General features: G+C 36.5%; 3 protein-coding genes across 3 annotated transcripts; 1 reads left to right on the top strand and 2 right to left on the bottom strand.

Annotated features, from left to right (window-relative positions):
* Positions 1 to 11,914: 11,914 nt before the first annotated feature.
* Positions 11,915 to 16,931, top strand: LOC105052125 (uncharacterized). Its single transcript, XM_010932839.4, has 5 exons — positions 11,915 to 12,108; positions 12,216 to 12,383; positions 12,564 to 12,657; positions 12,847 to 13,024; positions 16,635 to 16,931. Exons 1-5 carry the CDS (start codon positions 12,088 to 12,090, stop codon positions 16,714 to 16,716), a joined length of 543 nt encoding a protein of 180 aa, XP_010931141.1. The 5' UTR covers positions 11,915 to 12,087; the 3' UTR covers positions 16,717 to 16,931.
* Positions 16,932 to 17,745: 814 nt separating this feature from the next.
* LOC105052116 (probable pyruvate, phosphate dikinase regulatory protein, chloroplastic) lies at positions 17,746 to 22,605 on the bottom strand. Its single transcript, XM_010932828.4, has 3 exons — positions 22,094 to 22,605; positions 18,034 to 18,673; positions 17,746 to 17,959 (listed from the first exon to the last, which is right to left on the bottom strand). The coding sequence occupies exons 1-3, from the start codon at positions 22,583 to 22,585 to the stop codon at positions 17,856 to 17,858; spliced, it is 1,236 nt and encodes a 411-aa protein (XP_010931130.1). The 5' UTR covers positions 22,586 to 22,605; the 3' UTR covers positions 17,746 to 17,855.
* LOC140855730 (pentatricopeptide repeat-containing protein At2g01510, mitochondrial-like) lies at positions 19,850 to 21,890 on the bottom strand. Its single transcript, XM_073252305.1, has one exon. It carries the CDS (start codon positions 21,785 to 21,787, stop codon positions 19,991 to 19,993), a length of 1,797 nt encoding a protein of 598 aa, XP_073108406.1. The 5' UTR covers positions 21,788 to 21,890; the 3' UTR covers positions 19,850 to 19,990.
* Positions 22,606 to 24,779: the final 2,174 nt, after the last annotated feature.

Raw genomic sequence — 24,779 nt, 5'->3', positions numbered from 1 at the left:
TCGCTAAAGCTGTCACATCCCGAACCCAACATCTGGGTCGGATACGTGATGGCCGCACACTCCTTAGAGCAAGCCCTAAAGAATATGCAAGGCCAAAATAAATATTACAACCTTAACATCCATAATAATTAATTTCAAATATAATTCATAAAACTTTGCATAATTACAATTTAAATTTCTTCAATTCTCTGATCAGATACTATGACACTCTATTTATCCTTCTGCTCACCCGTAAATCCAAACCATAGTCAATCTAAGTCATCCTGTAACTCTGAGAAGAAAAAGAAAGATGAAAGGGTGTGAGCTTTACAGCCCAGTAAGAATTCCCATATCACACTGATATAGTAATATAGTCTGAAAATAAGGAATAGCAATAAAATATAAAATCTCATGTTCAATGTCCAGAATAATGCAAACATTCATAAATTTTCTGTCTTATTAAAATAGATGCATCATCATATGTTAACAGGTGAAACCCCTTTTATTCAACAATTATTTCATGTCTTATCTTTCATTTCTCCTTTCATAATCACATGATTTTTAACCTTTTCTTTCTGGTTCTGGACTATCTGAGTCTATACCTCAATCATCATCCGGATCGAATCCACTTAAAAAGTCTTTCAAGACTGTCCCAGGATAAGCTCCTGGCCGGCTGTCCCACGTACCAAAGCCCGTGAGAGGCTGTCCCAGGCATAAGCTCCTGGCGGGCTGTCCCAGGCATGAGCTCCTGGCCGGCTGATCCACCTGTAAGCCAGTGGGGGCTGTCCCAGGCATAAGCTCCTGGCGGGCTGTTCCACATGACAAGACTAGTCCAAACCATATATCTCTTTCTTTTCATTTAATCATTATGTGTTGATTTCATCAAATCAATTCTGACTTGCATTATGATCAATTCAGATATGTCATATCCATATAATCATGCAATCAATTTCTGATACATATATATTGACATAACATACTCATGCTCAAAATCAAATAACAGTATCTCAGGTATAATAAATTCATCGATCTCAAATCCGATGATGCAAAACCGACGATGCAAGACCAACAGTAAAATAGCATATATATAATAGTGATCATGTACAGGGATTCTTACCTTTACCGGTGACTGATCCAAGCACAGAAATCAATGTTCTTCTTTTATTTATGAATTTCTTTAACAAAATATTTCACTCGATATCATATGCAGACAATCATCTCTTCATAACCCTGATCAAATATAAAAATTATATATAGAAAAAATTATCGATAATCGATCCTAATAACACAGATCGAGGACCTCTCTTAGGATTAACCAAAATTAGGACTTGTCATATATCTGGATCCTCCACTAATCCATAAGACTTCTAGAGAGAGAAAATTCATGAAGAGAGAAAAAATTCTAGAGAGAGAAAGTGGAGAGAGAAACTTTCGTATCCTTCCGATGAGGCACTCATGATCGAGATCATCAAAGGTCCTATCAGGGTGACTCAATATGAATCAAGTGTTACAAATTTCGAATAGGATCGAACTAGAATCAGATCTACCGCACGAATTTCGGAGCAATCTCAGATCATCTTATTTTCATCTCAATTTTATCCTAGGATCCGTGATGAAATCAGAGAGAGAGGAAGACTCTAGAGAGACAAAATTCATAAAAAGAGAAAAAGTCTAGAGAGAGAAAATAGGGAGAAAATCTAGAGAGAGAAACTGGAGAGAGAAGGGAGAGAGAGTAGAGAGAGAAAATTTTTCTCTCTTCTTCTTCTTTTTATTTTATTTTATTTTATTTTTATTTTTATTTTTCTCTTTTTCTTTTTTCTTTTTTCTTTCTTTTCTTTTTCTTTTTCTTTTTTCTTTTCTTTTTCTTTTTCCTTTTTCTTTTCTTTTCTTTTCTTTTCTTTTCTTCTTCTTCTTTCTTCTTCTTTTCTTTTTCCGTGGGTTCATTTGGGCCAAAACAAGGGACCGTGAGGTCCCCTCGTTGGTTGGCCGGCGACGAGGCTTTGGGCCAGGGGAGAAAGGGAAGAGGGAGAGGAAGAAGGGGAGGGGCTTACCTCGAGCTCCAACAGCCGAGAAGAACTCCGGCAATCTTTTTTTTCCATCTAAGAACCCGCGGATCCTCTTGAAAAAATCTCTCAATTTCTTAAAAATCTCTCTAAAACCAATTGTAGAGACATAAGGAAGGGAAGGAGGGTTTTATAGGGGAGATTTTCTACCTCTGATCGGACTCTACCGGTCCGATTTCATCGTAAACGGAGAGGAAGAAGACTCCGATTAGGAGTCTTCCTCCTCCTCTATTTTTTTTTTTTTTAATTCTGGGTTATTACAAAAGCAGAGATTGTAAATTCCTCCATACCTTTTCATGACCATCTTAGCTCATAAGAGTGTATAAGTGAACCCAATAGTGATATGAGTACAAGATATTTTGCAGAGGGATATATTTAAAATAGCTTTCCTTCAATGAGATCCTGGAGTTTCGTTCACGCCAAATCTCCCAATAGAGTACAACTATTAGTTGATTTGCAGCTTTTCTTCTGGATTTGTCAAACTTTTTCCTTCTCCGGTCAGTCCACATGGCATACAAAGTTTGGGGCCATCCTCTCATATTCAACTAACTTTTAATAACATCCAAATAGAACAGATAAATGGACATTTGACCAAAAAAAATGAGAGATACTTTCCAAGTTGGCTCCACAAAAGGGACAATCGGAACTACCTAACCAGCCTTTCTTGGCCAATACCTCTTTGGTATAGGGCCGATTGTGAAGGGTGAGCCACAAGAACACTATCACCTTCTCTGGTATTGTAGCTTTCTAAATAACTTTATAGTAAAGACACAGCAATCCATCATTATTTATGAATTTGTATAATAAATTCGTAGAAAATAAACCATTAGAGGTGAGTGTCCATGTTGGGACACCTACTATTCATGAAGGCCGAACACTGACCAACCATCCTTTGAGCATTTTCAATTGCCTTGATTGGAGAAGAATAAGAGGACCTCGGGGTTTGATATTCTATATCATAATTTTTTTTGACCATTACAATGCTATCGAACAATTTTAATTGACAGCTTATATGTATAGCTCCTCAAGTAGATCACCTAATATAGTAGCTCCACACCAAACATTCTCCCAAAATCTAATTCACGAGCCATCTCCCAATTTGAAAGAGAGATAATTCCAAAAAATTTTGAGTTGCTTACTGAAATCCTTCCAAACTAGAGACATCCCTTTGAAACTCCTTTTGACTCTCAAATTTTTTCTTAATATAGTAAGCTTTCTTGATTTGCTTCCATCAAGAGAATTCGAAATCTACTGCGAATTTGCAAGCCCATTTTACTAACAATGATTTATTTGCTTAATATTTTTGATTCTTAGGCCTTTGATTTTTTTTTAGATATATAGACAGAATTCTAATTCACTAAGCAATGAAATTCACTAACTTTGTCTGCTCCACAAGAAGGCATGTTGCAATTGGTCAATCTTCTTGAGCACCCAACTTGGAAGTTTAAACTCGGACGTGTAATATGATGGTAGGACAATCATTACAGAATTAATGAATAACTCATCTATCTTAAGAGAGAAATTTACCTTTCAAGATAGCTAATCTTGTACGGAGTTTCTCCAATAAATGCAACCAACGATACTTCAGGATTTTGACTAATATCCTATCCGTTTGCTTGCACTTATAAAAATCAAATGAATCAAAATGCTTGTGTAAAACGCGTTTGGTGATCTGTTTGCTGCTGTCGTGACCATCGAAGTTTAAGGCAAAGCCTTTGCATCATTTCCACGCTTTTTTTTTTTTTTGGTGGGGGGTGGGGATGAGAAAACGAGGTTTATTTGTTCCCATTCCTCATCTTTTCACATGGGAAAGGAAAGGAAACCTTACGTAGAAAGCCAACTCCGCTGTGCTTTGAAATTTCAAGATTGGTGTGAAAGAGAAATTGAACAAGATAAACAAAATATTAAACTTCTTTAAAATCCTCTGGATAAATAAAAAAATAAAAATATTATATATATATATATATATATATATATATATATATATATATATATATATATAAAATATTAGATTGATTCCGATGCTTAAATTAGAAAAGACTATGAAAGAGCAAAAAGATAGTAAGAAAGTTAAAGAAAGCTGGGTATCATACATTGGGCTTTTTTTTTTTTCGATGAACAGTTCTTTTTCAGATGGATTCGAACTCTAGAGTCCTTGTTTTACAAGGAAAACATCTGGACTTTCCTGGTCAGCCTAAAAGTTTGCTTTCAAATAAAACTCCAAGGAGAAATTCTTTGTACACCGCCTGTTATGTGGAAAATCCGATGTGGAGTGCAATGCTTTCTCCAATTGGATCATATAGCCACTGCTTCCTGATGTACATTTAATATCTATAGGTTAATGTTTTCGTTTAAAAATTTTGTGTGACGAAAATATCTTTCATGATTTCTTGATATCTTATATGACTTCCTATAAATATATATGATTTTGTATGAATATATATAACTTCCTGTTATATGACTTCGTATGAATATATATGACTTCTTGTCATATGACTTCATGTGAATATATGACTTTCTGTTAATATATATGACTTTCTGTGAAGATATATGACTTCACAGAAAGTCATATATATTCACAGAAAATCATATATGTTCACAGAAAATTACATGAAGTTATATATATTCACAGAACGTCGTATATAATTATAGGAAGTCACTCAAAAGAGGCTTTTTACGAAGGAAAGTCATAATTTTGGATAGGGATATTTTTGTTATATATTTTTAAACAAAAATATCAATCTGCAGGCATTAAATATGCATCGAAAAGTGATGACTACGTGATCCAATCTAAGGAAGTGATGCACTCCATCTCCATATCAAATTTTCTACATCGCAGTGCACAAAGAATTACTCAAACTCCAAGTCTCCGTGCCATATGCCACTTCCTCATCGGTTGACATATTTTAGTTACATCGGATTCCCCGACCCTCAGCTTTCTAATCGATCGAAGATCTAGAAATTTTTTTTTAAAAAAAAAAATTTAGCGATGAAAGCGATTGGAAGATCTATAATGAATAACCACAAAACGACGTGCAAGAAAATGCTGTCTCCAAAGTGCACCAGCAGGCAAAGCCTTGGTCACATCTCATGCAACAACGGCTCCCATCCAAAAAAAACAAAACATCTATTGCAATAACAATACTCAAAGCACCCAGTCCCCACTCACCCAATCCACAGTTCCACACCCTTTCACTTCACGCAGCCCATTGCCTGGTCATTTGGTCATCCTCTCGGTGGCCTGCAGCTGTTATCCAAGGCAACATGGGAGGATGTCTAAGCCTGCATGTGGTGTAGAACGTGGAAAAGGAGCAAAGTTTTAAGCATGCCCAAAACTTTCAAAAAACAAATTAAAAAAAAAATCCTAAAGTGTAAGATAATACAAGACTAAGGCCATACAAGCACTAATTAAAATTCTTCTGACAAGTTAGTCTATGTGCTACAGCTATGATATTAAGCCGATGGATTTCGCATACGCCGGCTACAAGGTACCTAGAAGAAATATAGTTTATTTTGGATAGATCACCCTCTCTTGACCTCAAAAAAATTTACCTCTTCCAATGTTATATCTTATATAATATGAGCTTCATTAGTTTAGTTAATGTACCAGTTACACTATCTAATATGTTAATTTTGTGCGACCATTAACTATATAATTATTATAATTGGTGAGGGAACCTGTTGGATGTGCAGTGAAATTATCTGTCGCTTGTACCATATATAATGGTGCGTGGGAATAAGTTGGCAGGACAGAGAAAATTGTGCAAAGATACTTTGGCTCACACAGTCCCTAAAAAATTAGGATCGTGGAAATCACCTCTCAAAATGATCCAGTATCTTTAATTTTTAGGACGAGGATGGCATGATCTTTAATACAACTAGTCTGTGTCGGAGCAATTAGTGAATTCATAAAAGGGCAAGCCAGATTCGCTAATACCTTGGGGATAATTTTAATGCAACTAAGAATAAGGCTAATCAGTAGTAACCCGAAGGGTTGTTTGCAGCTTATCTTTTCGGAATTAGCTAGGACAAGGACAACATAATTGAGGCGGAAAGATCAAGATTTTGGTGATAAAGTTGCTGGAATAAAGAGAGAGGATCACTGTGGACAATGTTCCAGAATTACTGATAAAAATATATGGTAAGACCATCCAAGTCAGGACTTTCTATCGCTTTCTATCACCTTTTGAGCTAGATAGAACAGCTTTGATTTCATGAAGATTGAACAGGGAGTCAAGGGAGGCAAATTTGACTTCAAAAAAATGACAGTTTTTAGGGGTAGATGCAAATCTGTGGCACAAGCGATTCATGAAAGTGGTCAAGGAATGGGGCTCTGTATCTTCTTGATTTAGATTGTTTATATTGATTGTTTTAGAAGATTTCATTCTCTTTAGTCTTCTTCTAATTTTCTTCTCAAAAAAAACAAAAAGAAGGAAAAATTTGGTAGTCTGCTGCTCCTTTGAAGGTCAAGTTCTTCTGCTGGTTTGTCCTTCATGATAAAATCCTTATTGCTGAAAACTGGGCTATGTGCAACTGGCCTCCTGAAGGCTATTGTATGTAATGTGAATCTACATTTATATTGGTGAAGCATATATTATTGGAGTGCCATTTTCCAAGACAATATTTATGGATATTAGCCTATGAATGCTTGGGCACTTCTAATCATCACAAATCCTCCTCCTCGTTCACAAGAATCTTAGACATGGATGGATTCTGCCTACTTTGGCTTTGTGGTGGAGGATGTGTCATGGAAAAAACTTTGAGAATTTTTCACTTTAATTATAGGCAGCCTTGTGTTATCATCTTGAAGTAACTCCCTTTTGTACATGCTGGTTCACTGGTGGATTGACATGTTGGTTCTGGCACAAAATAATGGCATGGTGGCAGCAGCCTAGGTCATTACTAAATCAACTCCAGGCCAGCTAAGTTCATTGTGCCTGTCTTTTTTTCTTTTTTCTTCGATGGTATAACTGTTTACTGTTCATGAACATGTTTGGTAGATGACTCGGGGGGCATTATCTCATCACGGGGTCTGCCTTTCCTTTGACCCTTTTGCATCTCCCTCTTTCCTTTGTATTCATTTCTCTCACGAAATTAATTTGTGGGGCAGCCATATTTATTTTCAAAATAGAGTACCATCTATCTGTATCCAATGAAGATTTTCAAATGAAAGAGGTTTCGACTGTCATCGTGGGTGACGGACATTGACATGAATGAGATTTTGAGCTATATATCTCATTTAAAAGGGGCTATTAAGGTCCCTGTTGGACTAACTACCTTTTAACTTTTAATTCTGTTCATTGAAAATTTTTCCCCACCTTTTGATTTTGATTGGATGCCAATTTGTGTTTAGTCCCCAGTCCAAATACTAATCTCATATATAGACTGAAATTTAAAGTTCTAGTTATGTACACGCGGACTGGAATATCTCGATCAAACAAAATTTTTTTTTGATATATCCGAATTTTTGGCGATGTGTGTGGACCAAGATATCAATATGTGAATCGGTGTAGTTAAATCAAAATTATCTACTCTTTCTTTTCTTTTCTTTTCTTTTTTTTTTTGGATTTAAGTGGGAGGATGGGACCACACGTTTATTTATTTAAGAAACAGATTGTACAAGACCTAAGAGGAGCCCTACAGAGAAAAATTATCTACTCTTTCAAAATATTAATTTTAATATATATCAACTTAGGATTAGATTGAAATATCTATGATGACTTTATCTCAACGAAATATACTATTTATCTAATAAATATATCCTTTTCAGAAGTCAGGATTTGTTGTACATGTGAGCTCAGGAGTCAATAAATTCTTGGGTTTGTTGAGCTGGCTAGCAAACTTCAAAATCAACCTTTTACGAGTAGAACAGATCATCTAGAAGACTAAACCGGCTCCTCTGGTGGGTAGTGCTTCCAACTCAGCATCAGGTTTTTATCTTTTCACCCAGGTGCCATTCATTGTGAAGTTGTTCCCTAACTCTACTCATTTTAGCTGTTGCTACTCTGTCGTTAACTGTATCTGGTCTTGATTTAGCTGCTGTTCTCTTCTTCTTATTCTACTAGTCTTAAACCTTCCTTAACATCTTATTCTACTCGAATTTATGAACGGATATCAGAATCTAGCTAAGATTTCGAATTTATGAAAGGATATCCGAATCTAAGGGATCTCTATTTATATGCAAAATTTTGGGTCCACGATTACATTAACCGTCAGGATTAAAGAAACTTGTTTGAAGGAAAGAAATTAAGAACCAAGAGGTTAATGAACCGGCCATAATTACAACCTTCGTTCTTATCCCCATCTCTGTTAGTTTCTCATTTTGTTCCTCTCCTATTTGGGATTTTTTTTATCCCTTTTATCAAAAAAAAGTCGGCTTCCGTTTCTATTTTCCATACTTCCTCTTCCCTTTTTTCTTTTTTTTTTTTGGTAAGGTACTCCCTCTTCCTTTTTCTCCGCTCTTCTTCTAAGCATGTTTGTTATTATTTCACCGGTAAACAAAGGCTTGGTCACTAAATTGTTCCTTGAAATTTAGACTAAAAGTTAATTGGATCCCTGACCTTTGAAAATTTACACTACCATCCTTGGCATTACAAACCCGATTCATTTAAGTCATTATCATCAATTTTCCATTGCTAATCAAATAGAACTATACAGATGACTTTTTTTTTGAGATAAAATTATAAAAATATCCCCTCAACTTTAGCTCAATTTCATTTACACCTTATACTTTAAAATCTTTCTATTTATCAATATGTTCTAATATGATTCAGCTATTCATTTTATCAATAAATGGTGTTAAATTTTTTTCTCAATGGATGAAAATGCCTCTTGTTCATGGGTAGATTCGAAGGAGAAAAAACATGAGAAGAAAAAATAGATGAAGAGGAAGGAGATGAGAGAAGAATGGTCACGGATAAGGAATGGATTAGAAGAGGATGACAAGAAGGAGAAGAGGATAGAAAAGAAGAAGAGAGGAAGAATAGGTTATTGACAGGAAGGAGTGGAGATAGAAGGGGCCGTCGTAAAAGAGATAGCTTATGAGTAGTTTGGAGGAAAAAGAAGATGAGAAGGTGAAATTGATAAGGAAGAAGGAAAAAAGGTGGAGGGTGCTGCATTGGAGGAAAAAAATGAGTAAGAAAAAAAGAGAGGGAGAAGGATTTTTTTGTTGGTGAGAAGGGACCGATGTAGAGAGGGCCATCTAAAGAGATATGACTCATGAGTTGGTTTGAAGGAGAAAGAAGATGAGAAGAAAGAGAATGAGAAGAAAAAAGAGGAGGAAAGAGGGGCTGCCGGCAAGGAATAAGATGGAGGAGGAGAAAGGGAAGGAGAAAAAGATGGAGAGGAAGAAGATAGAGAAGACAAGAAAGGATAAAGATGAAGAAGACCGCTGTAGAGAGATATGGTTTATAAATGGCTTGGGGAAAAAGGATGAGGAGAAGTGGATGGAAAGAAAAAGGAGGAGAAAGGAGAGGAGAAGAATGGGTGAGAAAGAAGGAGAGGAGGAGAAAGGAAAGGAGGAAGGAAGAAAGAGAAAGAGGAATGCTGTCCATGGAGGAGGAGATTAATCGGAGAGGAGAGAGAAGAGAAGAGATGGATATTTTTTATTATTTTAAAAAATTTTAATAATGAAGATAGACGGCTGGATTATATTGGAATATATTGATAATTAGAAGGATCAGTTTGATACTTTTTAAAATACAAGAGGTACAAGTAAAATTGAGCTAAAATTGAGGTGATATTTTTATATTTTTTTTTTAATGATGTGACAAAAAGAGGCTGCTCACAGGACTAAGACATGGCAAAAAATGATGGCTAGAAGGAAAATTTGCCATGTTAGTGAATTATTGGAAAAAAATTCTCATCAAAATAAGAGAGAAGCTAGGGAGCTCTAGTTTGACTGAGAATAAAGTAAATTGATTCAAAAAATGATAAAACTCTAAAATTTGAAAAGCTTCTTTATTTCCATTGCTTTTAGCATCAAAAAGGATAAGTGAAAAGATGGGTGATTAACTCCTAGCCGAAATACTGTAGAACTTTCATGCTATGTTTAGCCACATCCTCTTCTACTGTTGTTCTTACTAAAGCAAGCTTAACATCATGCTATTCGTTGCTAAATAAACTCATGCAGCCATGGGTTTGATGTAAAAAATAGAAGAGACAAGATGAATAAGAGACCACTGACTTACTTTACAAGTACTTTCATTTCAGCAATATATTTATTGCTCATCTCATCAATGGATGCATATATCTTCTTTCATTATTAAGAAGCAGCATCAACAATATTTGTATTGTAGTATCATATAAAGAACATAGTAAGACAAATGAGAAGATGAATCCATGAAAGCAAAAAATAAATAAAAAAGACTACTAGAACGAATCATTATTGGAGCAAAAATTTCATGTGATGATGTTTTGATGCCAAAATGTTGGAACCATCCTTTGACTCTTGCTCTATCTACTTAGAAAATTCTTCTCACTTTTTTTTAGCTTAAAAACTCTAATCCATAGTTGTCCAAAATTGCTTTGCTATCCTGAGCAGTATCTTCTAGTCTAAAGAGTCTCACATCCACCTGCAAGCCAAATGATCTTATGATATCACTAAAAATCATAACCAAAAAACCAAAATAAGATGATAAAATATCAAGACACACCAACTCTTTTATTAATGCATGTGATTGAACACTACATTGATAGTGCCCACTAAATATTTATCTTCTGTGGATCTAGATTGCTCCTGCTTATAGTGTTCTACACTTAAAAATGATCTATCAAGCCAAATCTACAGTACTGAATCATAAATTATTATAAAATATATGCCTTATATACTTTTTGAGACTTGATAATATTCTCCACCTGAGCATCATATATCAAAATTGAGCCATTCTGAAATTCTTTTATTTTCTTTCTTATCCTATCAAACAATCCAAGAATAAATTTGGACATTGCCCATGTTTGATTCGAACTAACTCGAAACTTCTGCACAATTTAACATTAGCCAAATTTGATGAACAATTGAGCTAGTCTCATAATATTGCTATGTAGAGAAAAAAATAAATTACTAACATTCCAAAATTCCTAAATGAAATGCACAATCTCTCTATAGTGATTTGATAATGTCCTTTGATACTCTGCTCTCTCTTAAATAAAGTCCTTATCTTCTTTATGTTTTTTTCTCTGCAAAATAGAACTTCAATCTTTTTTGTTTTGATAGAAATTTTTTCTCCAACAACCGATAATTTTTCTTTCCAATCATCTCTCTCTACTACATTTAGATTCTGTAAGTGGTCTCTATTTACCGCATCATAAAAAATATATCACCTGTATAATTTTATTTGACTAGTGATGGAAAAGTAGCAGTAATGGCTAAAATGAATTGGATTTGTAACGTCCGAGATGGTACTGTAATTTTTAAAAAATTAAAAATTTAAATAATTTTTAACCTAAATTTTGGAGGCTAATTTAATAATTAAGCTATAAATAAATAATCAGTAAAAATTTCACACGGGGAAAAAGACAAATTATCGATGGATTTTTTTTCGTTAGACGCCGGCAATGGGTTTGCAAGGTCCACAACAAACGAGGATGGAAGTTTCTTACCAAAAAAAAAATCGAGGACGGAAGTCGTAAGAAAGTGATCAGCCACCTCTCAATCAAAAAAAAAAAAGCATCCATAGTAGAATTCCCATTCTGCCCCATTATTTCTTTCGATCCTTCCCTCCGGCTTTTATATCTGGAAGCGTTGCGCCGCGATGGAGGGTCCCTTCACTGGTGGTGCGGCCCGGGAGGGTGTTATCCCCCATATATCAAAAAGCGCCTTGTCCCTCTCTCTTTCAAACTTTCCATGAGGGATTCTGTTCTTCTCATAAAAACGAGAGAGGAAGAGAAAACAAATACAACCGCTTCTTTCACCAGGAAAACGCAAACCGCTTGCTTCTTTTCTCCCGCCTTCTAATTTTCTTCCTGAAAAATTTCCCCTTGGACTAACCCAATACTACCTCTTTAGCCAAATCCAGTGACGTTCGCGCACAAGAAAGAAGAATTCATGGCGGAAATCCCAAAACCGGTGAGTCTCTTCATGATTCTTTTCTTTAACGTTCAGCGTTAGGGGTTTCTTCTATCTGATTAGGTGGATTAAGAAGCTCTTTTCTTGATTTTTGTTTGGTTTTTCAGTATTCTGGAGAAGCGAAACCAAGTGCTTCTGCGATGAGTTTAGCCCATCAGGAAGGCGATCGAAACAAGACGGAGGCATCGGACGGCTCCGTCGCGATCGATATCGGTGCCCTCTCAAGTCTCTCCACCAGCAACGAAAAGGACTCCATTTCCAGTCCTCGAGTCTCCGTAAATTTTCCCCTCTCGTAACTCGCTTTGCGTTTCTCTTGGATCGTGCCTTTAGCAAATATTTATTTATACTAGTTTGGTATATAATGTATCCGAATTTACCAAAAAAACGAAGCAAATACTTTTTATTGCACTCTTTTTATTTATTGATTGGTTGCTTTTTGGGGGAGTTAAATTTAGAGGTTGAAAAGCCTTTCCCGAAAAGGATCTCAGCGAAGTGGCGGAAGCGAGGAGCGGAAGGCGGCCGAAGGAGAGACCGCCGACTCCTCCCTCGGTGAGTCCCCCGCCCCCGATTCCGATTCGTCACCGACTCGTCCGAGTCAACCGTTACGGCGTGTCGTAACGACGGAAATGACGTTTCGATGATGTCAATCCACGAAACCGTAATTTTGTCTCGTCTCGCGAGGAGAATCGACCATATGGATGGACCTGATTGAACATGTGGGATAATGTTCGTGTGCAGGTGGGCCCGGATCGGACGTGAAATCGGCTCTTTTGGTGCACGTGGCGGGCGATGGGGAGCCCTCGGCCTTCTGTCATGCGACGACGCCAACAGCGGCTGGAGGGAGGTGCAGGAGGCTGGGGAGGCGGCAAACGCCGTGGCTTGACTCGAGGCGGGTTCTATTCTTCTTCGCCACCTTGTAAGTTTCCTTCCTGACTAAAACGCCCTCTATATATATATATTTTTTTAACTACAATTACGAGAACAAGGAGGTTGTGGACGGGCACGCGCGACCAATGATCTGGGCGTTAAATTTGCTTAAAAACGTTGTATGATTGGGCGTGGGCGGAGGACCACCGATGGAGTCCATCGATCACACGGCTTTCGATGGTGATCGGTGGTGGGCCCAACGGGAGGCCCGTGACGGTGGGGCCTACAAGTATTTGCTTACGGGCCACGTCTAAAACGAGTAAGGGAGCGGTTTTAGAGACGTTGAAGCCACTGGACCAAACGGCACGCTATGGTACGGGATAGGGCCCTCTCTGGGGTCCATCATGTCCATCAACTGCGAGCCCGATCGATGGGTCAGTGTGTGAGTTGGGCCTGGGACCAAGTGACATCTTTAGATTTGAAAATGAGTAGAAAACTCAAAAATTATCGGGGTGGCAATCGGTGACGCCGGCCTGCATCTGCATGTGGATCAGGTCAAACATCCATCACCCCCGACCTGATCTGTCTACTGAATAGACCAAAAATTCAAATTTAAACTCAGTTTATTCATTAAATAGATAATTTGAACAATCCATATAATTCACTCACTAAAAAAATCGAGTTAAATTAAATGGATTAAATAGATTAAGTTAATTTTTCATGGATTCAATGGATATAAATAGATTAAACAAATTAAGCCGATCAAGTTAAATAGGATCAAAATAAGTCAAAAATTCAAATCTGAACTTGATCCATTCCAAATCAGTTGATCCATTTATAACCCTAATCTATCTATGTTAAGCCTGAATCTGCTTAATAGATCGTTTGTGGTCTAGTTGATGGGTTGGACTCTAAATTGCTTCTAATAAATGATGTTCCACTTTTTGGCGCTGCAGACTTGCAAGAAATTGAAATCAACATATGTGACGCATACATGGAGAACAAATATAAGATCACTAGGACACCATATGGGTAGCGTCCGAGAGAGCACCAAACTTGACTCGAGGGTAGTTTGGGAATAAAAAGAAAATGTGAGAGGGTCCTAGCGGGATCCCATGATCTTTGAATGCTAACATTACCCAGAAATGGAGAACATAAAGTACATGCGTGATAAAGTAGATCATAGAGAAAATGTCATCATACATAGAACATTAAAAAAAAGGTAAAGGATGGGGTGAAGTGCAATCTACGAACAAGTGACACTTTCTACGGTAATTGTTACAAGGATGTTATCATGACATAAAATAAAAGTGCATTTGATTATATTTTTTTGATTTTTAATTTTTAATTGTAAAAATTATTTTTTATTTTTTTAATTTTTATTATTGAATAAAAATAAAAAGTATATTTGATAACTACATTGCTATAAAGTAAAAAACAACATTTGGAGATGGCAAATGAAGAGTCGACGAGGAAAAAGAGTTTGGAAAGGGAGGGAGAAAAGGGTGGAGAGGTGAAGAACTCGACGAGGGAAAAGGGTTCAAGCTCTTTATTTTTTGGTTTGGCGTTTTAGACGTGGGGAAGCAAAAAAAAATAGAAAAATAAATTTAGAAAAGTAAAAAAATTTTGCTTTATATATGAAGTAATTATTTTGATTATTTTGATTTTTACTTTTTATCTTTCATGATATCACTAAACATTATTTTTTGATTTTTATTTTTTAAAATCAAAAATATATATATATATATTTTTTTAATGGCTAATCAAATGCACCCTAAATGTATAAATAACCCTCAAGCTTCTTTTCTTTTGTATGTGGGTGATTTGTCCTTTCACAAAATTAATAGTTTTTAGTTTGTTAAGCTTGCTATTATAGCAACATTCCACTTTATGATTGTTTGTTGATGGCTTTGTGTTATCTTTCGGGAAGGTAACATTGCATCAAGTGGTCATCCTGATAGTAAATGATTTAGGCAATCTTTTTCATATGTATTACACAATCAGACACAGGCTAAGAATATATAAAGATATATCATATATGATCAAATTAACTCTTTAACCCTGAAAAGAGTGAGGCTTGAGACTCTTTTTGGCTTTTTGTCACTACTTGTACACGTCTAAAATTTATAATGCAGAATATATTTGTAAGAGCAGGACTCTGGATATTCATCAACATCCTCCGATGACTCCTCCAAACCCCATCCCTATTATACCAATCTCATTTAATCCAAATTAATTTGTGTTCCTATAATCTCACCCTTCCTCCTTTTCACTTAAACATTTGCGAGTCTACAGAGAAAGTATGCTTTTAACATTAGCAACCATGGGGATGCTACAATGACAAGCTTTGTGGGAAGAAAAGAAAAATTCTTTTAGAATCCCTCTTTTCTATAAGGAAGACTTTTCTTTCTTTTTTTCTTAGAGGGGCAACTTTGAGAATTGTTTTTTGTTTTTCCTCAAGAAAAAGAAGAAAAGGAGAATCGTGTTCTGTTGAAGTTTGCCATGATAGCAATTTTTCCAATTTTTTTCATCAATTGATGCCATCATGTCACCTTTTAGGTTAGCTAACACTTCTTAGGTGGAGATGCTGATAGTATGATAGCAGTTTCTTTAAATCTAAGTATTGAAAGTTTCTCACGATTTAGATTCGTGACTAAATTAATAGGCCAAACAACTTCTAGGTAAGATTTTATCTTTTTATTCAAAACCAGCCTCTTGAAGATGGCTCATATTTTTTAGATCCAAGTTGCGTCAGAACCTAGACTTCTGACTCGATAATTTCATATGTTATGTTGACATCAACATGATGTTTATCTAGCACTGTTGCCCTTGAAGAAGATTCCTTTGCTCGAGTAGGCCTTATCATGAATAATTATTTGTTAATTATATGGTTGTGTATATTGTTACGGCTCTATTGACCTCATGCGATTTGGAGGCCATTGGAGCCAGCGGGCTATATGGAAGCTGTTGTTTCCACAAGAAATGGTTCGAAAAATTTAAATCTTGAAATTTTATTAAAAAAATAAGATTACATAATTATTTAATTAAAAGAAGTTAAATTTTATTTGTCACTGTACCCATCTCATCCCATCTAGATCATAGCCTCAGGTACACCAAGTCAAAGCTCATAAAATCAAATAAAATCTCCACCCTTTTATTAAGGGAGAGACCAAGCAAATGCTTGGTGATATCTTTCTAATATAAAATTTGGAGATTATAGAGTTCAACAATGGTTTAGTGATGTTATGAGTCACCGAAACTTTATTTTGTATGCCAACCTATGTGCTTGGCCCTCACTCAATTCATTTCTAAATCATGCTAGATTCCTTGTGAAAGGTCTCCTATCCCCAATTTGCACGTATCAGCTCATCAGTAAGTTATTGTTCCATGGACAGGCTGTATGTATTGTTAGTGCGAATACTTTTTCATATGAATCTATTATTGGATCGTGCAATGATTACTACAGGCAACATCGCAAAAAAAAAATCAATCATTCATTTGCATGAAATATACAATCCGAACCTAGGAGGGAGATAGATAATGGAATGCATGCCTTGCCTGTGACAACTGTAAAATAAAAATAGCATAGATGTTTTAGCTAATGTTAAAAATCACCAGAAGGAACTTGGAGTGATACTTATATTGTCCTTCGGTTGCAGGTCTAGCATGGGAACACTGATACTGCTATATTTCACACTCTCCATGAAGAAGATGGCCGGTAGCAACGCCAACGCGCGGTGATGCGACCCCCACTGCTACACAGTGTTCCACCCACTGCTCAGCAATAATATTTTCTTTTCAGCATGCTTGGAACTGTGTCATCGCACTCTAGAGCTACAATGGAGTTTCGAAAGAGTTTGTATATAAGATGAACCCAAAAAAGAGAAAGTGTAGAAGAGGTATTGCAGGGCTGACGAGGAAAAAGTATACTTTGGTGAGAGTGTTAGAAAGAGACACCATGAGAAAGAGATATGTAGGTGGAAAGGAGATAGAGAGAGGGAGATGTGTGTCGGCATGTTGTTGATAGCACATTCCTCTTGTTAACTCTGGCCCGACCAAGGTGTTCCTTCTTTAGTTTGGTTTATGGTAGATTGGCTTGATGCAACTCCACCACTTCTTGCTTGTGATAAATAGTCTTGGGGATTATATGGTGAGGGCTTAGATCATTTGGGGCCATCGTATAACAGTGCTATTTGTTCCTGCTTGCTTGATAGGCTAGTGGCTTTTGAGACAAAAAGGCCGATAAAGAAATAATTTTAAAAAAAGAGGGGTGCAGGTAAACATAAAGAAATGAATAAATGAAAAGCAAATTTCGTTGCAGGGTATTGTGTTCAGCAGTGGCTTACGCATAGGTACGAGCTGGCCCAGAAAAGGTTCTGCCAAGCTTCAATACTCTTATACATAACACTAACTAGATGTTTATGAGATATAATGTATAGAAATAAATGAAAAACAAAAAAATCCACAGACATTGAGTGAGTTAAACTGAGGATCTCTTAATTGATAGCCTTAAGCTCTATGAACCATCAATTCGCCTTCACTGAATTCAAATAAAACAGCAAGTCCCATAACTATCAATAAGCCAACCAACTTGCAAATTAAATAATCACAAAATTAATGAGATTATAGAGAGAGCATATAATACGTGATCTCTTTGGTCTTTTTGTAAATTAAACATAAGCTCATTCACAGTATATTTTTTTAATGTTCTATTTTGCAAGAAAAAAGTTTTTAAAGAAAGTAGACCAATAAATTCATGATATCAAGGAATAATCAACCTCCACATCTAGAGCGCATACCTTTCCAAATCTATTGAAAACTTTGACATACAATTCAATGGACGCATGCTTACAAGACCTATAAATATCTGCACACTCATTCTAGTATCGTTTGGAAATGCGTGGCATTAAGCACTTCTGCTTCCTGTCATGGTATATCCTTGCAACAACTGCTGCAGTTTCTTCTATTGCTTTCCCAGTTACCTCTGCATTAAGAAAACCAACAGAGTAAGCCACCAACCCACATTAGTTTCAGTAATCGTTTGGAAAGCCTACTTACCAATGACTGGCCACACTGGGTTTTGCATGAAAATTCTATTAGCATATTCCAACTCCCCCCTCACATGGTCCATCTCTGAGTAGTTGCTCCGCATTTCACTATCAAACCCTAGACTCTTGGCCCTTGCCTTCCTAATGGACTGCAGAACAACTGGATTTATTGTCAAACCAAACACCTTCTCCTGATTGATTTCAAATAACGTCTTGGGCAACTCCACACCCATGACAATAGGAACATTTGCCACCTTATATCCCTTTTGAGCTAAATATATTGACAAGGGCGTCTTTCCAGTGCGCGAAACACCAACAAGGATGATGTGTGCACGATTAAGGTTTTGAGGTTGTGCTCCATCATCCTGTTTGATGGTGAAATCAATGGCTTCAATACGTCTGAAGTACTCTTCAGTTAGTGGAGCCTTTCGGCCTGGCGCACCTCGGGGGATCCCAGAGGGTGGAACACCAAGATGGGCAGCAATAGCCTCAGTTGTCGGTCGTAGTATGTCTGCGGATGGGACACCCCAGAGATTGCAGGCATGTTCTGCAGACTCAGCCATTGAAGGATCTGCAAGGGTGTAGAGAAGCAGTGCACCTTCTTTTGCAGCTTGCTTTATGACCTCCATCAGTCTTTCCATATCCTCAACCTAAAGAATATCAGCAACATGAAACTGTCAAATTAAGTTGACTGTGATCGGACATGCTTATTGCTTGAAAATAAAATTACAGTGTATGGAGGATCAAAACTACAGGTAAAGAGGAGGAAAAAAAAAATCTGAAACCATGCTTGATGCTTTGCTTCTTAAGCCTTCTCTTGATGTCAATATTTGCCTCTATTTTCATTGCCAAAATACAGGATATAAATTGGTCCTTTGAGATACAGTCCACATGACATAAGCATTATACTCTAAATATCTGTTCAGATAATTTCTCAGGGCATACAATGCGAAGGGAAACATTATGTGTTTTAACAATTCAGCATTCAGTGCATCCTCGTTTGAAGTATTTGTATTCCATCCTCTAAGCATATCAATTTTTTTTATGTCTGGCATAACTCATTGGTTCAGATGAAAATCCCACAGACCTTTCAAAAACTATAGCAATTTAATCTTAGATATTCTCTATTCCATTTAGAAGCTTGCCAATGAGGGTGCATCCAATGCTTGTATGTTGCCGGTCACTTTAATGTGCGGCAGATGGATAAAACAGTAATTGGTAAAACTACTATGAACCTAAAAGCTATATTAAACACAATGAAAAGAGTCCACAACAAAAATGGTAATGTTTTATGTCAGCAATTTAAAAAAAAAAAAAAACACTTGTAGCTAGGAGTCACTTTGATAAGCTATTCACATAAAGAGATTAACTACAGCACAATCACCTTGCACTGTAATATTCAAGGAATCTTTGCCTCAGGTATATGAGCCATTGAAATCCACCATTAAGCAAACAATAGAATCAGCTGATTATACTTTTAATTACGAAGCCCACTGATTTAATTATCCTCAAGAATAATGTTGACAAGACTGAACTTCTGCTCTTAACCAAAAAAATTATGAAAATATATACAGTGAATTACTTCTGCAGTTTTGTATACTTCAAAGTTAACCAGTATAGCCTAATACAATTGTTTCCTTAACCTGGAATAAGTAGGTGATGTCTGAAAATTAAACAAACTAATGCAATCAAGTCTGTCACTCCAGTGCCGTTTTGTCTTCCCCTCAGAGCTCAAAGATATGGTTTTGGATGTGATGAACTGCTAATTCAAAGGGTATCGCATTAGATAGACTTGGAAAACAAATTATTCATTGATTTATCTGGGCAAGGATGTTGCAGCTGTGATCACTAGCCTTCTGGTTCTGCTTTGCATCATGCTCCATATCACATTATTTTTACCAATAATCACCGCAAGAACAAGATCCCCATGAAAAATGATGAAACCGACTTGTGTCCCTAATAATAAGTCATCGACAAGTGACCTTGGAGATAAGCTTGATTGCATCATGGCAATCCCCACACACTCGGAGGTTCTTAGCAATCCTTATGGGTACAGCTGGTGGAACTTTTAGCAAACTAAAAGCAATAGCAAGTCTCTCACTGTGGGTACAAAGGAACTTCTTCTTATCATCCTCCCCCACATCAAGCAACACATATTTTTTAGACGGCACATATCCTGCCTTCACTATTCGATCACTTAACTCTTCCAACATTTCATAAATCTTGTCAGACTCTGAGTGTGTTCTATCATGTGCCCCAAACACATAAACCTTGTCCTTTATTTCAACCCAACTACACCCAGATTCCTTAAATAAACCCTTCACAATCATCAATTTTCTCACTCGTCCAACATCATCCCATCTCCCAACTGAGGCATATATATTAGATAAAATAACATAATTAGAAGCATTTCTTGGTTCAAGTTCAAAAAGCTTTTGTGCTAATCTCTCACCAAGCTCTACATTATGATACACCTGACAAGCTCCAAGCAATGATCCATATACACTACTGCTTGGTCCTATATCCATCCTTTCTATGAACTTTTCGGCATCATCTAGTCTTCCTGCCCTCCCCAGCATATCCACAACACAGGCACAATGTTCAACCCCGGGCTGAATGCCAAATGTCTCCTTCATAGTCTCAAAAATTTCCAAGCCATCATCAACAAACCCACCATGGCTGCATGCTGACAGGATCACAACCAAGGTGATATAGGTTGGCTTCAATCCTTGCTCCTGCATCACCTTGAACAAATTCAGGGCCACATTGAATCTTCCATTCAAAGCAAACCCTTCAATCATTGAAGTCCAGGTTATGACATTCCGTCTCTCCATGCCACTGAAAACCTTATAAGCAAAATCTGGATCCCCACATCGAGAATACATGGTAAGAAGAGCAGAACCTACAATTACATTTGAAACAAACCCATTTCTGATGGCATACGCATGGATTGCTTGTCCTTTTCTCAAAGAAGAAAAGAAACAACAACCAGGCAACAATGACACAACAGTAAGTTCATTGGGTTTGAGGCACCAATCAAATTGCATTCTAGAGAATAATGCCATCGACTCGGCATGGTTCTCAACATGAGAGCACGCATGGATCATCGAAGACCACGAAACAACATCTCGAAACTCCATTCTATCAAACACTTTTCGTGCCCCATAAACATTTCCAAATGACCCATAAGCATGGACAAGAGAATTAGCAACTGACAAACAGAGACCAACCCCATACTTCACTGTCAGTGAATGCAACTGAACAATCAAACTAACTAAACCCAACTCGGCAGAGGCCTTCAACAATGCCGAGAAGGTGTATGAATCGGGATTCACCCCAAGCTTGAGCATTTCATAAAAAAACTCAAGAGCTTCACCCGGCATCCCATTCTTAACATATCCAGAAACAATTGCAGTCCAAACAAATACGTCCAAATTCCTTTTGGGCATTCTATCAAATAGCTCCCGGGCACGATCGATTCGACCACAGACAGAGTACACTTTAATGAGTTTCGGCAGTAAGTCTCGGTTTCTCTCGAACCCAGCTTCCCGAATTTGCAAGTGGAGCCTCTTGCCTTCGTCGAAAGAAGGGGCGTCGATGCAGGATTGGAGAAGAACGCTGAATTCGGCAGACGTAATGGGTGGGCAATTCTTGTGACGAGCATTACGGGAATTAGCATTCAGATGGGAGTGAGGAGATATCGAAGAGCAAAATGAAACCACGCTCGGATTAAGCGCTTGGCTAATAACTAAATATCCTCCCATTGGGGGAAAAAGAAGAGGAAATTGAAAAGGAGAGGTTTTCTTTGGTCTTAGTAGCCTACTGACGCCATTACGCTGTTAGATATGACCCCACGGTTACCGTTATTGACCATTAAAAATTTATCATAAGTTCATCTTTTTATCCGATATTTTAAAGTACATAAATAAATTATAATAAACATTATAATTAATAAAAAAATATATTAAATATGGATGATAAACTAACGTGTTAAACTCTGGAGTCATAACGGAGCGTTACACTGGCCGTCAAGGGGATAAGGATGAGGTAAGGTAGGAAGACAAACATACCCCTGAGAAGAGGTGGGTATTCACGGGGCAGATCCGGTCAACGAGGCAGTTCTCGAACTGCCCCAACGCCGCGTTGACGGAGTGCTCCGCCGTCCACCCCGTGCCGTCGGACACCATATAGATGGGCTTCGCCGCAGCCATCACGCCGTCGTCCTGGAAAGCGTCCGAGATGGACTGTGGGTTCTCGTCCAACTGATTCAAGGAAGAGGTGGAAGAGGAGGAAGGAGGAGGAGGAGGAGAGGGAAAGGAAGGAGCGGTCATCTTCCGGAAGGTGGGCCCGTCGAGCCGCCGGCCCGACCGGATTGCCCGGGCCCTGGACCAGCGGTTCAGTTGCGAACTCCCCTTGGGCGGCTTACGGACCGGAGGCTCCGGGCCGTGGTCGGCAGTCCGGCTCGGAATGTCCTCGGGGAGGCAGGCGGACAAGGGGAGGAACCTTCTGGCCGGAAGGAGTTTGGGGAATAGAAAGACTTTGGAAACCAATAATTCTTCCATTTCTTTTCTGTTAATTTGAACTTCTTATCTTTTTTATTATATATTGCCTTGGAGATTCACGCGGCCACATCGTTTCGTATTAATATCTGAAGAAATGTTATCCACGCACAAAAATAATAACGGAAACTAGCTTATAACCCGTGGCAGATGCGTTTTTTTTTTTTGAAAAAAATATTTTATTTTATTAATTTATTTATATATATTTTATATATATTTTAAAATAATTAAAATAATAAAAAATATATTTTATACATAATACGGATTATGAGTTATTTTAAAATAATTAATTTTTTTTTTAAATTTATTAAATTTATTTTTTCTAATTTTATTTTTTTTTTCGGATCTTCATTTTTTTCAAACAATAGGTGTTATTTTTAATTTTTAAAAAATAATATTTTTATATATTATTATTGAAAAATTAGAGATAGCCAAATTCAACTGATTTATTTTGGACTCATTCAGATTTACATCTGTCTATTTTTATTTTTTTATTTATTTAAAAAAATATATCCACTATGATCGATTTATTTACTTAATCACCATATGTACATAATTTTTTTATATAAAATAAGTCTAAATTTTAAATAAAATATTATTGATATTTCATGAATATGAAAATGAAACTAGTAATGTAACATAATATTCATCATATTAATATATTAATTTTAATTATTATTATAAAATATCATAATATGTTTATCTATAACTCTACCAAATTTAATAAGTTCATAATCTTTTCTGGTTCAATATTAATATTTTTTGGTTCTAACTTCTAACCTAATAATGTTGGTTTTAAAAAAAATAAATAATGACATTTAATGCTAATAAGTAGGAGTAAATGCTAACTCTTTATCAAAGGCATGTGTGTATATGCATGCATGCTATCTTGAACTTTTTTCATCTAAAATTTTTTTCCATACAATTAAATACTATATATGTGGTAGATGGAGAGACTTCACCTACTTTCTTTTTTAGGAAGTTCTTCAGTAATTGGTTGTAGAAAAAAAATATATTATTATTTATAATTTTAACATTAATGGAATAGTATTTAAGCTGATATTATTTTTATTTCTATTTTATATTTCTATATACAGCTAATAAATGAGGAGCATGCTATATTAGAAAACCAAAAGAAAACTGCCAAACTACCATGATAATTTACAAAAATAATTTTATCAAAAACTATCATGGTTATAAGTACTTACTTTTTTTGAAAAAATTATGTATGCTAGTGAAAGCATAGTCTATACAGATTGCAAAAGGAGAGCTCATCAATACAAAGCCTAAAAGCCTTTATTTTAATATACATATATATTAGATTTATCTCATATTCTTAAAATGAATATTTTTATAATTAGAAAATGGATAGATTTGTGATTTCAAGCTTTTCAAACTTTTGAAATAAAAATTAATTTTATATCTATGTGGATCAAGGTTAAGTTTATATTAAAGTACTAAACATCATTATTAAGAATGATGGTCCCATAATCCAAGCATAATAATTTTAAAAGGAAAGCGACAATTGATGCTCTCAATTTATCAAAAATTGATTTAATTAGAATCTTAATAATCAATAATTAATAAAAGATCTGAGAATATGAAGGTTAAGAGAGATGGTTGGATTAGTCAAAAAAACAATGCAAGAATAACATAAGCAATGGACCTAGTTTTGAAGGATGACATTAATGAAAAAGCATTAATGGAATAATACTTAAGTTGATATTAATTAAAGCTCCTAAAACTCTTGCTCTCTTCCCATGGTAGCATTCGTTCTATTTTGTTTTGCTAGCTTTTCGCCTCCGAAGCTCGCTCTCTCTTCTTCCATTCCACTGCCATGATAAAAGCTCCAAAGGCTCTCGAAGAGTCGAGACCTCATCCAGATCGAGCATATCAGCACCCACTCGTATATCTATAGTCTAGATCTTGACTCCACTCTGGAGACTTGCACTGTCTCCAAGGGCATAATTGGCCAACAGTCTACTCGCAAGATCGCTAATCTCGTCCTCCAGCTCATCTGTGAGGGCAAGATCATTGTCGCTAATCTCTTCTCTCTCGAGATGTCTAAGACTAAGGCCCTCACCTAGACTTTCCACCTACTTTGCTCTTTGTCTATAGAGCTCGCTCTCTATTCTCCCTTTCCACTATCATGATGGAGCTCAAGAAGCTCTCAAATAGTTGAAACCTCATTTAAATC

The sequence above is a fragment of the Elaeis guineensis genome, chromosome 2 (assembly GCF_000442705.2).
Source record: "Elaeis guineensis isolate ETL-2024a chromosome 2, EG11, whole genome shotgun sequence".
NCBI lineage: Eukaryota > Viridiplantae > Streptophyta > Magnoliopsida > Arecales > Arecaceae > Elaeis > Elaeis guineensis.
This window is presented reverse-complemented; position numbering and strand designations above follow the sequence as displayed.

Excerpts from the sequence above, each read along its gene's own strand:
- LOC105052125 (XM_010932839.4), top strand. The coding sequence starts at position 12,088 with ATGGCGGAAATCCCAAAACCG. Across the intron at positions 12,384-12,563 it reads TTTCCAGTCCTCGAGTCTCC|AGGTTGAAAAGCCTTTCCCG; the intron begins GTAAATTTTCCC and ends AGTTAAATTTAG. Across the intron at positions 13,025-16,634 it reads CTATTCTTCTTCGCCACCTT|GTCTAGCATGGGAACACTGA; the intron begins GTAAGTTTCCTT and ends CTTCGGTTGCAG.
- LOC105052116 (XM_010932828.4), bottom strand. The coding sequence starts at position 22,585 with ATGGAAGAATTATTGGTTTCCAAAGTCTTTCTATTCCCCAAACTCCTT. Across the intron at positions 18,674-22,093 it reads ATACCCACCTCTTCTCAGGG|GTTGAGGATATGGAAAGACT; the intron begins GTATGTTTGTCT and ends GATATTCTTTAG. Across the intron at positions 17,960-18,033 it reads CCCAGTGTGGCCAGTCATTG|AGGTAACTGGGAAAGCAATA; the intron begins GTAAGTAGGCTT and ends TTCTTAATGCAG.
- LOC140855730 (XM_073252305.1), bottom strand. The coding sequence starts at position 21,787 with ATGGGAGGATATTTAGTTATTAGCCAAGCGCTTAATCCGAGCGTGGTT.